Here is a 13,237-nt window from a genome sequence, read left to right on the forward strand (position 1 = left end):
GACTTTAAAAACTGAACAATGTATTAGGAGTTTAAAAAAAATCAATTTTATTTTATTAGAATGTGATGTTTAAAAATATTTAGACTTCACAAAGCTGAAGGTTAAAAGTTTTATTGATTTCAAACACTCTCCCGACGCAGGGGATCCAAATTCTGCCGGGGATAAGTCGTTTGGCTGTGCTATCCTAGCGCAGCAGGTCTTGGTGATATCACAGCAAAATGAGCAAAAGTCTGGGCTATTTCTGCCCTGCGATGGACTGCCGACCTGTCCAGTTTATACCCCGCCTCTCGCCCATTGACAGCTGGAGATCGGCACCGATCCGAACCCAGCAGGGATAAGCGTGTTAGAAAATGTATGATGGATGGTCTGGGCTATTTCTTTTCCCTTGCCATCAAGATCTTTGCCAACTGGCGCCAGAAAATGCTATTATTGGGCTTTCTTTGCCTGGAAACAAATGTTTAAAACACCTTACACATTGAACGCACTCAGCTGACAATACAGCGATCTGATTGGCTGAGCAGCAAAAATCGAATCACGTGACCTCTCGGACCGGAGCGCAACAGTTTAGATTTTTTATCAGCAATAACTTATTAATGTGCAAGTGAAAACGTGGGATTATTGGTGTTTTGAGATCACTGCTATGTGTAGCAACTTATCTAAGTGCAAGAAAGTTGCCGTCTGACAGTTCATACGAAACTTCTTAAGGAGACGTCCCACAGATTCTGGCCCACGGACTCGTTTTGAGGAAACTATGGTTGTAGCTCAGTGTCTGCCTTGCGGTGGTTGCAGAGAGGTGTCTGTTTTGTAGAATAAATCATCCGCCGATGAGTTATTGATCTGGAAAGCCGAATCTGAAACCACCGAAAAACATTTCAGATCCCAAATGTACAGCGTTCTAATTCTTCCAGTCTATTAGTAGCTTCCCGTAAGAGGTCGGCCACTGAACGTCTGACTGCTGAGTTTGACATTACTTAACAATGCTTCATGTCGGGGAAAAGCCATGTAGATTTGACCAACGCAGTAAAATGCTAACCAACCAATGGGAAGAAGTTGAGCCCTTAAGACACAGCCCCTCCTCATTTGCATAATGAGGCAGAAATGCATACAAAAATGTAAAAGGGACAGGCAGAAATGTAAAAACGAGAGACAGAAATGTAAAAACGAGAAACAGAAATGTAAAAAGGACAAACAGAAATAAATAGCATCGGAGAAATAAATAGGGCAAAAAAATACAAAGAAAGAATAAAACAGACAAAAATATTATAACATGCACATAAATAAATACTTAAAAAAAAAAAGTAATTAATAAATAAAGTGGCTAATTAAAGGTGATATATACATTTTGTCTCACTGTATAATTTATTTTCTATCTACATTTATTTGTTTATTTTTTTTTTGGTGGCACATAATTGTATGCATATTTATTTATTGAGCATTTATTTATTTCTGTATTTATTTTTAAATATGGAAGACTTGGTCCTCCATAAGTCAGTACTTCTTCTTACCAAATACTTTTTTACTCTTCCTTGAGTAATTTTTGGTTGGCTACTTTTTCTTTGACTTGACTAACAATATGCTGAAGAAGTGCTACTCTTACTTGAGAACAATTTTTGGATATTCTACCAACTTCTAATTTATCAAAAAAGAGAACCAAACAACTGGATCTAAACAGGAGTTTTACGTTTATATTCTGTAAGTGACATAAACAAACATTTTAAGGATGTTACAGCTTTACTAATACAAATAAAAAAAAAATTGAATGCCTCCCCTGGTGATATTTGACTTTATAACACAAAGAGAGGGATTTTTTTATTTTATGTAATGAAAACAATAGGGAAACAGTTCAGTATTGAAACCAGGAAGTAAAGGCTTTATTTCAGGGCAGCAGATCAATCATTTACAAAGGATCACACACACTGAGGGAGCAGTTACAAACTAAAATCACAAGATAGAAGTGCTGGGAGGTTTGACTTGACTTTTGCTTGACTTGTTTCTGTGGAAACTCAATTACACAACCACCCTCTGCCTGAACACGTGAAGCTCCTACAGAATCCGAAAGAAATTATGAAGTTGAAGAAAGCTTTAAAATGGTTCCTTCTTTGTTAGCCGAGGTTAATAATTAAGTGGATCGTGGCCCGTGCATACAGATAATGGTTTCTTACAAAGCGAATATAAAAAAACAAGAAGCTTGTTGCTTTAAGTAAATATCTTTCATACAAGAAACAAAACATACATTGATCTGACTTTTAGACGTTTTGACCAAAGCAAATAAAAAGGTTTTCAGATTAAAGGCACAACGACAAGCTGAGCTATGAGGTGAACAGTTAACAAGTTTGTTAGATGACATGCTCTTCAGTTTAATCTAACCACTGCTTTACTCCTCACTACTTCTGACTTTAAAAACTGCTACACTTTCCGCATTATCTTAAAGATATATGAGTGACTTAGTGAGGTATTCTGTGCACGCATACCACATAGTTACACAAAGAGGGAATCATTACACCCTTCAAAACATTTCCTTAGTGATGGAAAACATCCCTTTGGATTGGGCTTGGCACAAGGTTACACCCATTACTGTTGACATTATACTATAACTAATATTATACTAATATAAAATATTTTACTAGGTTAAACCACTGCTCTCCAAACTTTGATAAGAGCTGACTTACTGGCGTACACACAGGGAAAAAAACAGCATCTTGTGGAAACAGCATCCAGTACGAACAGAGGAGATTTTAGCATTTTATTTAAGGCTCCATGGCAGGCGTTCCCAAACTTTTCAGCATGTGACCCCTAAAATAATAGTGCCAAAAATCAGCGACACCATTTTGTTGTTGGGTGGGATTCTTTTTCCTTTTGTTGTTGTTGTTTTTTTGGTTAAATGTGAGAATAGAGTCAAAATATTAGGAGAATAAAGTTGTAAATTCTGAGAATAAAGTAGAACTCTTTAAAAAAAGTGCAGCTTTCCCCTTGTGTTGAAATGAGGAACGTTGAGCAGCAAGTTATACTTTGGTATTGGTTTCACAAATAAAGAAATACAAAATCTTTTTAGCACATTAGCATCAAATCATGCCGTGACCCCCAAGGGGTGTCTCATGGCCCCCCAGGGGGTCCCAACCCCCACTTTGGGAACCCCTGCTCTGTGACATGAATAAATATCTTTTTTGACCTTTGAATTATGAAAAGCTTTAAAACAGCAGGAAAGAGAAAAAAGGACTTTTTATACACAAAGATCTTTTGATTGCACTTATGCAAGACTGTTTCTGATGCTCTGCATCTTCCACATTTATTGGCACAGCAGGTAAAGATGTCCAAAAAGTCCTAAATTAAGTCAACATTTGTTGCAGTAGTACCTCATACTTAACTGAAAAAAATCCAACCTTTTAAACTTTGGCATTCTTGGGAGAAAAAATGCCCCTTGAGAAGTTTACTTTGATCCGTTGATCAGAGTGTCTGGGGACTGTAATTAGTAATTAACGACTTTGTTTACCTGAGGCATAAATATGACATGATTCCAGTGACCCTATTCTTTTAGCCTCTCTTCTAAATGGAAAAGACGAGAGAGCCATTTAGGTAAGGCATGCTGTGTTGATCTTCATGAAGAAGAATATAGCTCTTCTCTTAACTACATTCAGACCAATAATAAAAAAAATCGAAATAACCTGAACTGACTGGACAAGGAGTCAAGTTAATCCTACTTGAAGTAAGCAGGATGGCTAGGGAAGTAAATTAAATAAATAGATAAATAAATCACTGCTACAGAACTGCAACTTCATTTTCCATGTGAGATTATTCTACTGCTCTCAAAAGTGAATCTATTTGTGCCGGTTGTTTTCTTTACACATTTTTTCCAGTGGTGTGAATGAATCTGAAGGGTGCCACACCATGCATTAGTCGTTCAGGATAAAAAATATTTCGACCATGATTGCTACAGACAGAGCTGTGATGCCAACCATGAGGAATGCTGAGATGAATATAACAAACACTCTGACTGCAGAGAGAGGCTCCTGAAATCCAGAAACAGACATGAAAAAAAAAAGAAAAATGTTTTGATACAAAATCTGTTAGGATTCAAAGCTTTCAAAGCAGCAAACTTATTCATAATTATATGCAAACACATTCAGCTTTACCTTTATTCTTCGATGACCCCGACGACGTTTGGGCTTGTCTGTGACAGAAAATGAAATGAAAGATTAGTATTTTTCTGTGTTTCCACAGTTCATCTTGCACCATACGATATTCTGTTAACACTTTTAGAGAGAAAGACAAATTAATTACCTGTTACCTTCCGCAGAAATGCAAAGATCACAACATGACAAACTATAGTCAGGGCAATCAACACTGTGTAAACAATCAGGAGAAAGAAAACTCTCCTGGTTCCTCTCCCTTTGTCAATCAAGTCGATTACGGTGACGTAGAGAAATACATCTGTGTGTAGAAAATTGTAATTAAAAGCAGAGCAGCAAGTAGGCAACAATAAAAAAAAGTAAAATTGTCATTCTGCTTTTGAGTTTGTTTACTCAGTTGTTTAAAGTAGTTAAGAAGGTGACCACACTTGAGAATTATTTAAAAGAAAGGTGACAATAAGTATCTAATTTACCCTTTCGGTCACTGCATTACACTCTTAACTATTGTATCTACATAGGGCCTGGTCCTACCAGGCTGAGAAAGTCAAAGAAGGAGACCAAAGTTTGCAGCTGTCAATGTTAAAAGATAAGAAGGGAACTGGTGACCTGTGAAAACATTTGCTGATAAGAAAATGAGAAGTGACCTTTCTGAACCAAACCAAGCAGCACTTATAAATAGCCAGCTCTATGGTGGAAGATAACAGAAACTAATTACTTCCAGGTAAGTGTGGGATGTTATGTTCCTCAACGCATTGCATTGTATGTCTCCCAACTTCATAAAGGAAAAATTTTCTCACTTTTAGTGTCATTCAGTATTTTATAAAATTAAAGTTATTCTTTTTTTCACATGTAAATGTAATCTTATATGCTGATTAAATTAGGAAGGTACCAGATGGATTTGAAAGCCTTTGGGTTTAGGATATTATCTGCTTTACGTATCTAGCTTGATCTTTCTTCACCTTGAGTGGATTCCTACAAAATAAAAGCTTTGTTTCCAGACGGAGGTCCTTGAGATACACTCTTCACCATATTTCCGATGTTTTGCAGCAAAAAAGAAAATACAAAGATAACTAAAGCGACCCAAGTGGATCTTGTCAAAAAGTTTTCCAGACTTGTTGAACATATATAATCCAAGTGGACAGCGCTATCCCTTTTAGCCTTTCATACATAAAAATGCCACTAGGAAGATGTAAATCAGCTTTATTTGACCGTTTTAGTTGATACAAAACTTCATCTATGGTTTTCTAAATCTTTGCTGATGAAGTGAGGCTTTTTGGACTGCAACTGTGATTGCGTCCGGCCTTCCAGTGAACAACTCTAAGAAATGTAAGGCAAACGTTTCACTTCCTAACTTATAATCATGAAGTTTTAGGTAGGGTGAAGCAAGATTCAATGTTACATCATATTTATACTATACTATAGTATACTATACTATACTATTTATATTATTTATATATTATATTTATATACACAACTTTAACACTGATGTTTTGAAGGGTGCTGTAATTCAGTCATGGTCAGTGATTTGTATTTTTACACTGGCAGTTTCTAAAATTTACCCCAAATGTCCAACTTTAAATTCAAACCCATTCAATATTAAAAGTTTTTTTTTTCTTCAAAAAATACAATAAACACACAACAGTTTTAAATGAAATGAGTCTTCTTACTTGTGAATGGGTGGTGGAAGAAAAAACAAATGTGGAGAGCAAGGTCACAGGGTCCTTTTCTTAAGGAAAGAAATGAAACAGAGACCACTTAGCTGCTGCATGTTCAACATGAAGTCAAAAGTGAACACTTTTTGTGCAGCAGGAATCTTGAACTCACAGTTCATGGCTGGGTCCAAACTGCATCAGAGCAATCACTAGCTCTGCGAAACCCATCACCACCACGATTACAGTGCTTACAAGACCAATGAGATTGCCCTAAAACATTTGCACAAACGAAAAGAAACTGTAACTGTAGTAAAGTCCTTATATCAATGTACTGATGATACATCAACTATTAGTACTCACCTCAAGGGGTCTGTCTATGCAAATTAAGATCAATGTCGACAACGAAGACAAAAAAGAAAATAAGCTGCCCACAATCATGAACTTCTACAAAGAAGCAAACAAAACAAATACATAGATAAATACATCTTATTTAACTAAATATTAGAGCAACTTGGCTAGTACATACTTTTGACATGTGTGAAAAGATAAACCTTGTTATGAAGACGCTGCATTACCCATGAACACATCAGACCTGCCCTTTCGCAGATTCTTTACTGCTAGCTCCCAGTATGTAAAAAATGCAGGACCCTTCCACTAAGCCGCAGCACCTTCTGACCCGATCCCAATGGCATTTTGAGTCTAGATACATAAGGTTTTGATAACCTCTCTATGTTATCATGACCAAAAGCTGTTTGGTACAGTCAGTACATGCCAATGTTTGTTTGATATACTTTTTAGAAAATCAGGAATCAGCTTTTTGAGTTCATCCCTTTCTGATATCTTATGATATTTTTTTCTATCTCCTTTGTTATAACTTAGCTTGTTTTGTATTCCATCCTCCTACATGTTTGACTTTGAATAAGTGTGAAGGGAAAGAATGTTTGCAATTTTTCTTATTTCCTAACCTGGCCAGCCAGCTTGATAATGTGCTGCACTCTATGTCCGGCACATTATCTTCTCGTGTGTTTGTGAATGCACACTTACTGCAACAATTCAGCTTGCAGGAGAGGTTACTTATTTCCTGCCTACCGCAACCTCTCAAATTCGGTCTATGATTTGTGATCAGCTAGTGATGCATTCTGGGGCTCCAGGAGTCAAAGAGAGAGAGACAGAACAAAGAACCAAGAAGGCCGAATTTAAAACCTCACTGTTATCTTTGTCAAGATTTGGCTGCATGCTCATTTTTGGCACCATCCCCTTACATCCCCCTTACTTTTTGTGATATTATTATTATTATTAAATATTATTATTATTATTATTATTATTATTATTATTATTATTATTATGTATTTATTTAAAGGCTTTCAGGTCACTCAAGGACACCGTACAAATCAAGCAGCATAAAACAATAAGTCAAGATAAGCATAAAAACTTAAAATGAACTGGCAATCATGTTTGTCTAACATCGCATGAAGTTCCTGCAAAGTTTTGTCTGTTTTTTCTCCACACATGCTCAACATCACTCGGTGAGATTCTCTGAGAAGTTTTAATTTTCCTTCATATCCCATTTGGCTCTGAAGTGAATCAAATTTTGGACATCATTAGTCTGGACTAGAAAAGTCAGCTGTCACAGTCCCTGCACCATGAAGACCTTTTGGCAGGAAAAGAGCTGAAGATTCCCCAATCAGTTAAGAGCTAAGGAGAGTACAAAACTGGTTCTGAGAAAGATGTTGCAGCAGCCAATTCTGGACCAGCGTATGGCGTCCTCTTATCAGTTCTATCATAGAGGTTCAGTGATGGCTAAGCGGACACCCAGAAATGGCTCAATTGGAGCAAATTTCTACTTTTCCTCAGCCAAAAAAGTTAAACTTTATTAAGGTTATTGAAAAATGGAACTGCGACAGACTGGCGTCCTGTCCAGGGTGTACCCCACCTCTCTGCCATTGCCAGCTGGAGATAGGCACCAGAACCCCTCATGACCCCAACAGGGATAAGTGTGTATAAATAATGGATGGATGGATGAAAAATGGGCAGCACACCTTTCAAAGAAGACTCATTTCCAAGGTCTTGTATCAGATCCTTACAGATATGTATGTATGTATGTATGTATGTATGTATGTATGTATGTATGTATGTATGTATGTATTATTATTATGTATTATTATTATTATTATTATTATTATTATTATTAATAATTATTATTATTATTATTATTATTATCAACTTTTAAGCATGAAGCGATAATAATCACTTCATGCTTGCTCAGTATGAGGGATTGCTGCAAAGCCATGGACAATGCAGACGACTCTCCCTGTGGCTCTACGGTTCTCCAGGAGTGAATGCTGCTTGTCGGGACTTTGAAGCAATCAACTGGTTTCCTTATATAGGACATTTTTGACCAGTCTGTATAATATGATTGATTTTGAATTTGTAAAGTGCCTTGAGATGACATGTTTCATGAATTGGCGCTATATAAATAAAATAAAATTGAATTGAATTACTGTATTATAAATGATCACTACCTGATCACTACCGCACAATATGAGGTAGTGATCAGATATACAAGAAAAAAAATGATTGTAAAATCAAAAAGAAAGGCAAATAAACAAACAAGAATAATAGCAATCCCAAAAAAAACGTAAAATATAAATAAGATGTAAAATACTTTAAAAGACCATCAGAGAAGAAAATGCTTGAAAGCAAAATACAAAGACCTGTGAATTAATGATAATGAATGAATGAATTTAGAGAATCCTTTCAACTGAAATTAATGCAAATCCCTCTCATAATGCTATTTTTAAAGTGGCATCCTTTCCCATTTTAGTGGCAGATTTATAGTTGGATTTATAACACAGAATATCCATTAAAAACACGAACACCTAGCTCATCTACACAATTTAAAGCAAAATTTCTGGAATTCATGTCTTACCACTTTTGCGTAATGACGGGAAGACGGTTTGTGACGTACTACCATGATGCTGTTGATTGTATGCTGATGAGACACAGAGAGAAGGCACTTAACCTTTGTATCAATTTAAAGGTATCTTCAGAAGAACAGCAGAACATCAATAAATGTTTAAATTTCAACAGTTACATCCAGTAGTTAACATACCATCATCCCCACAGAAACACCGCTCACCAATGTCATGGAAGTGGCTCCTAGCTAGAGAAAAAAAGGAAAAAGCAAAAATACTTTATGGTTTATGTTCATTTTCGGCTAAATGGTGAAGAATCACATTTACCTTGAGTAAAATTGTTCCATTAGTTGTATTGCCTTGAATTTCTGTGGTTGCAGGTATTGTTGTGGACATTTGGGTTGTAATTGTTGCTGGAGTTGTTGCCGGAGTTGTTGCTAGATTTGTTGCTGGAGTGGTTGCTGGAGTTGTTGCTAGAGTTGTTGCCGGAGTGGTTGCTGGAGTGGTTGCCGGAGTGGTTGCTGGAGTTGTTGCTGGAGTGGTTGCTGGAGTTGTTGCTAGAGTTGTTGCCGGAGTGGTTGCTGGAGTTGTTGCTGGAGTTGTTGCTAGAGTTGTTGCCGGAGTGGTTGCTGGAGTTGTTGCTGGAGTTGTTGCTGGAGTGGTTGCTGGATTTGTTGCTGGAGTGGTTGCTGGAGTGGTTGCTGGAGTTGTTGCTGGAGTGGTTGCTGGAGTTGTTGCCGGAGTGGTTGCTGGAGTTGTTGCTGGAATTGTTACTGCAGTTGTTGCTGGAGTTGTTGCTGGAGTTGTTAGCTCAGGTTGCGGAGTGCCCGTGGGTCTAAGTACTGTCACATTCACACGTTCCCAGTACTTTGTATACGTTTGACTGAAAGTGGCCCTATAGGAAGCAGCATGAGATCGTAACTGACCTTTGAAGTTTTTACTTAATAATGATATTTATTGGTCATTGCTACTTAGACTGCAATTAAATTTGTCCTCTGCGTTCAACCTATCCCTTAGGGAGCAGTGGGATGCCACTGTGTGGTGCCCAGAGAGCATCTTGGGGCTAAGGGTCTTGCTCAAGGACCCAGAACGTCTGTGGGATTTAAACCAGGGAACTTGCAGCCTTTCCACTCTAACCACCAGGCCACCACTCACCTGTAAACTGTGCAGTTGTGTAAAGGTTACCTGAACATGATGTCTTGTTCTGCTCCCTCTGCGGTCCAGTTTACCTCGATCAGTGTCTTGTCCACATTGAGTTTATGACTCACAGCTGAGTCCTGGGAAGAGAGACGGACAATGAAGAAAACACATCACTTGAAAGTTTTTCCCTTCATTGTGACAGAGAGGGTATGAACGATGGATGAGGTTATCAAGTGCAATCAGAATGAAGTCACATAACTTACCTCTGAATCGCCACACTTCAGGAGTCGAGACTGACTAGTATCAAGAATGATAAATTTCCCCAGTGGAGGGCCATCACCATCTAAACTCACATCCCGAGCTTCCAGCATAAATCCCATAAATTTGAAGGTGTCCTTGCTCCTGAGGGAAACTGGGAATTAAGATGTATCATTAAGGAATGACGAAGAGAGATGGTGAATATCTAAGTAAGGATGCACAGTGCCTTGTAAAAGTTTTCATTCCCTTGGAACTTGTTCACATTTTGTCACATCACCATAGTAACCTCCATCGATTTTGGGAGGATTTTATGGGATACACCAATCCAAAATCAATGTGTGTGGGGTAGAAAAACAGCACAATCACAAATCTGAAAAGTGTGGCGTGTGCATACAGTTTGCCCTCTTACTTTAGATGATCTAAATAAAATCCAGAACAACCATCTGCCTTCGGAAGTGATCAAATAACTTAATAAAGTTTATATAGATAGCTGTTCTGAGAAGGCCTCAGAGGTTTGTTAGACGACACTAGCACTGAAATCATCATTAGGACCAAGGAAGACAGCAGAATGAAAGCTGTTGTTGAGAAGCCATAGGAAGCGTTGTTCAAAATGGAAGTTTTAATAAAACCAAACCTGCACATAACCTTGACCGTATCCTCTGCACAGTTTAAATATAGTAGTGGCAGCTATCATCATGGGGTGGTATTTTTCTTCAGTCTGGAAAGTAAAGCTGTCCAGCTTTGGATGATTGGATGTAACTAAACATTGGATAAGCTGGAAAATAAATCTATTTAAGACTGCAGAACCTGTAGAGACAGGGCTGGAGCTTGATTTAATTACATCATACCGACTTTATTTATAGAGCACTTTAATACACCCACAGGACCAAAGAAGTGTACACAGAGTAAATATGACAGCAGTCATATGACACCATTGAACCAATTTAGATTGGTTCAACAACAACAAGCCCTGAATAAATAAAACAGCCCTATACTGAAATTACAGATCAATCCTAGAATCGATAAAACAAAGTAAAATGGAAAGAAATCAAGGTAAATGTCAAATATATTTATACAGCACATTTCCAACAGCTCCAACTGCACTAAGTGCTTTACAAGCAAAACACCTCAATGTAAAAAAAGAGTGTCAGGGTAAAAAAACATAAAAAAATCAAACAAACAGAAAAATAAAATGTAAAAAAAACCTATCTAAAAGAACAGCAATAAAATCAAAACACTTGGGTCATGTTGTACTAAAAGCCAGATCATAGAAATGCGTCTTCAAGAGTGATTTAAAATGCTCCGGAGTTTGTGCAGATTAAATGTTGAGAGGCAGGCTACTCCAGACTCTAGGTCATTACAAAATTTAAAGAAAATTTTATTTTCTTTGGCCCCCTATGTGCTTCCAACTTTCTGATTTTGGCCCTCGTGGGAAAAGGTTTGGACACCAATGGTTTAGATTTAGTCCAGAACTAAATCCAATTATCAAAATTTGGCATACCTTGATTACCAGTGTTAACAGACACCCACAATCATTCTCCATAAAAATCTGGCTACATTTGTAAAGAAGAATGGGCAAGATTTTTTAAGAATTATGCAAAACTGAATTGACTTATTTGCTTAAAGGAATTCTATGATGACATTTTATTTTACTTCTGCTTTGCAACTCTGTGCTACCCGGTGTTCAGGTATTGACATCAGGTCCTGATAAAATAGTTTGTTGCTGAAACCCGATAAACAGGGAAGCGGAAAATGAAATACTTAAATACTTTTTAAAACACGGTATGAATAGTAATTTATACAAAGAGAAGTGTCAAAAACATGCCTTCAACATGCCTTTGTTTACCTGTGATCGGGTCTCCAATGTTCCTGCCAAGCTGGTAACTAACCATGAAGGGGGGTTCAGATGTCTGAGGAGAATTCTCAACACCATTTGTACCATGCAGAGGTCTCATCGAGTCACACACTTGCGGGAAGTTCCCATGTGAATACCCATGCAGCTTGGAGATGAAGTTATAGGTGATAAAAATCCAGAACAACATCTATAAAATGTAAAGTTATCAGAACATAACAGATCTGTAATTCATAGATTGCTGAAATAACACTGGTGTACAGATATGTGTAAGACATTTCTTTTCAAGTTTAACCTACTGTTTATGTATCCAAATACATGTTTTATGTTGACAAAAAAGGGGCAGACAGAAAATAACGTTCTTCTTTCTCTTTCAATTTAAATAATAATGTAATCCTCGTAAAAAAAAAAAAATACAATAAAGTTCCACATAAAGGCACTAAACACTTCTATGGGGCACAAAAAACCTACCGTTTTTTGAGAAAGGTAGAAGAAATTTGAGGAATATCTCAGAAAAAAACAGGAAAAAAAAGATCCTTTTTCCAGGGCAGTCAGAACTGCTGTGTGTGCCGTAAAGCTGTGCGACAAGACACTGATTAAGGAAGCATTACGGAGTCACTGGACCTGCCCTCAGCAACAGTACCATATTATGATAGTCAATTAATTATTACATCTTATAAAGTTTTGTACTTTTTTAGACTGAGAGAAAATAATGTTTTTCCTTATTCTCTCTGATCTATCAAGAGAACAGTTTTCATAAGTCCGACAAAAAGTGGGTACAAAGTCCAGTTCGCGTCACTGTGCCATATAAACACACTTAGGAATTTAGCTCTGCGGTAAATCTCAGTAAAACAGACGGAAGAAAAAAGCTTAGTCACTATGCCAGGAAACTGTGATTCACCATAAATACATTTTAATGTTTGCTTTTTGAAGTGAAGAAAACAGAAAACAAAATCAAAAAAAAGCTATAGTCAATGTTTGGTATATGTTCACCGACAAACTTCCTTTTCCTTTTGCCACAGGAAAATAACCCCAATACTAATCAGGATTCTCAAATCAAAACTGCTTGAACTTTAAGATCAACTTAAACTTAAAGGAAAAAAGTTATGCTTCTCCACTGGAAAGGTAACATTTTTAATTTGCCAAATAATTTCATAAATATTTGGAAGATTTTATAAGCGGTGCCTTGAAATTCTCGTAAAAATATAACATCTCTGGTAATACACAAAAAGGACTGGAGAAACATGTCACGAGCAGTGAGAATGTCTTTCTATACATTTAAATCTATTAAGG

The 13,237-nt window shown here is 37.0% G+C and overlaps 2 protein-coding genes across 5 annotated transcripts; both read right to left on the reverse strand.

Annotated features, from left to right (window-relative positions):
- Window positions 1-1,842: 1,842 nt before the first annotated feature.
- On the reverse strand, window positions 1,843-9,213 carry LOC110368664. 3 transcript variants are annotated; one of them, XM_036141282.1, is made up of 9 exons: window positions 9,054-9,213; window positions 8,892-8,942; window positions 8,709-8,771; window positions 6,140-6,223; window positions 5,952-6,049; window positions 5,795-5,853; window positions 4,279-4,428; window positions 4,131-4,168; window positions 1,843-4,007 (listed from the first exon to the last, which is right to left on the reverse strand). In XM_036141282.1, exons 2-9 carry the CDS (start codon window positions 8,925-8,927, stop codon window positions 3,891-3,893), a joined length of 645 nt encoding a protein of 214 aa, XP_035997175.1. In that variant the 5' UTR covers window positions 8,928-8,942; window positions 9,054-9,213; the 3' UTR covers window positions 1,843-3,890. The 3 variants fall into 3 exon arrangements, with proteins under 3 accessions (XP_035997175.1, XP_035997174.1, XP_035997176.1); XM_036141281.1 differs by having other exon boundaries at window positions 9,022-9,213; XM_036141283.1 differs by lacking the exon at window positions 4,279-4,428 and having other exon boundaries at window positions 9,022-9,213.
- Window positions 9,214-9,429: 216 nt separating this feature from the next.
- Window positions 9,430-12,715, reverse strand: LOC105927822 (ferric-chelate reductase 1). 2 transcript variants are annotated; one of them, XM_021317601.2, is made up of 4 exons: window positions 12,416-12,715; window positions 11,939-12,134; window positions 10,098-10,246; window positions 9,601-9,971 (listed from the first exon to the last, which is right to left on the reverse strand). In XM_021317601.2, the coding sequence occupies exons 2-4, from the start codon at window positions 12,132-12,134 to the stop codon at window positions 9,876-9,878; spliced, it is 441 nt and encodes a 146-aa protein (XP_021173276.2). In that variant the 5' UTR covers window positions 12,416-12,715; the 3' UTR covers window positions 9,601-9,875. The 2 variants fall into 2 exon arrangements, 1 of the variants encoding a protein (XP_021173276.2); XR_002428279.2 differs by lacking the exons at window positions 11,939-12,134; window positions 12,416-12,715 and adding an exon at window positions 9,430-9,589 and having other exon boundaries at window positions 9,880-9,971; window positions 10,098-11,341.
- Between the last annotated feature and the right edge of the window lie 522 nt (window positions 12,716-13,237).

This window comes from Fundulus heteroclitus, chromosome 9 (genome assembly GCF_011125445.2).
Source record: "Fundulus heteroclitus isolate FHET01 chromosome 9, MU-UCD_Fhet_4.1, whole genome shotgun sequence".
In the NCBI taxonomy this organism is placed as follows: Eukaryota; Metazoa; Chordata; class Actinopteri; order Cyprinodontiformes; family Fundulidae; genus Fundulus; species Fundulus heteroclitus.

What these genes read in the sequence shown, in the direction of transcription:
- LOC105927822 (XM_021317601.2), bottom strand. Translation starts at nt 12,134, where the DNA reads ATGTTGTTCTGGATTTTTATCACCTATAACTTCATCTCCAAGCTGCAT. An exon ending in CATTGGAGACCCGATCACAG is followed by an intron (nt 10,247 to 11,938) that starts GTAAACAAAGGC and finishes CTTAATTCCCAG; the next exon opens with TTTCCCTCAGGAGCAAGGAC. An exon ending in TGAAGTGTGGCGATTCAGAG is followed by an intron (nt 9,972 to 10,097) that starts GTAAGTTATGTG and finishes CTCTCTTCCCAG; the next exon opens with GACTCAGCTGTGAGTCATAA.
- LOC110368664 (XM_036141281.1), bottom strand. Translation starts at nt 9,090, where the DNA reads ATGTCCACAACAATACCTGCAACCACAGAAATTCAAGGCAATACAACT. An exon ending in CCCGTCATTACGCAAAAGTG is followed by an intron (nt 6,224 to 8,708) that starts GTAAGACATGAA and finishes GCTTCTTTGTAG; the next exon opens with AAGTTCATGATTGTGGGCAG. An exon ending in ATTTCTGCGGAAGGTAACAG is followed by an intron (nt 4,169 to 4,278) that starts GTAATTAATTTG and finishes TTTCTGTCACAG; the next exon opens with ACAAGCCCAAACGTCGTCGG.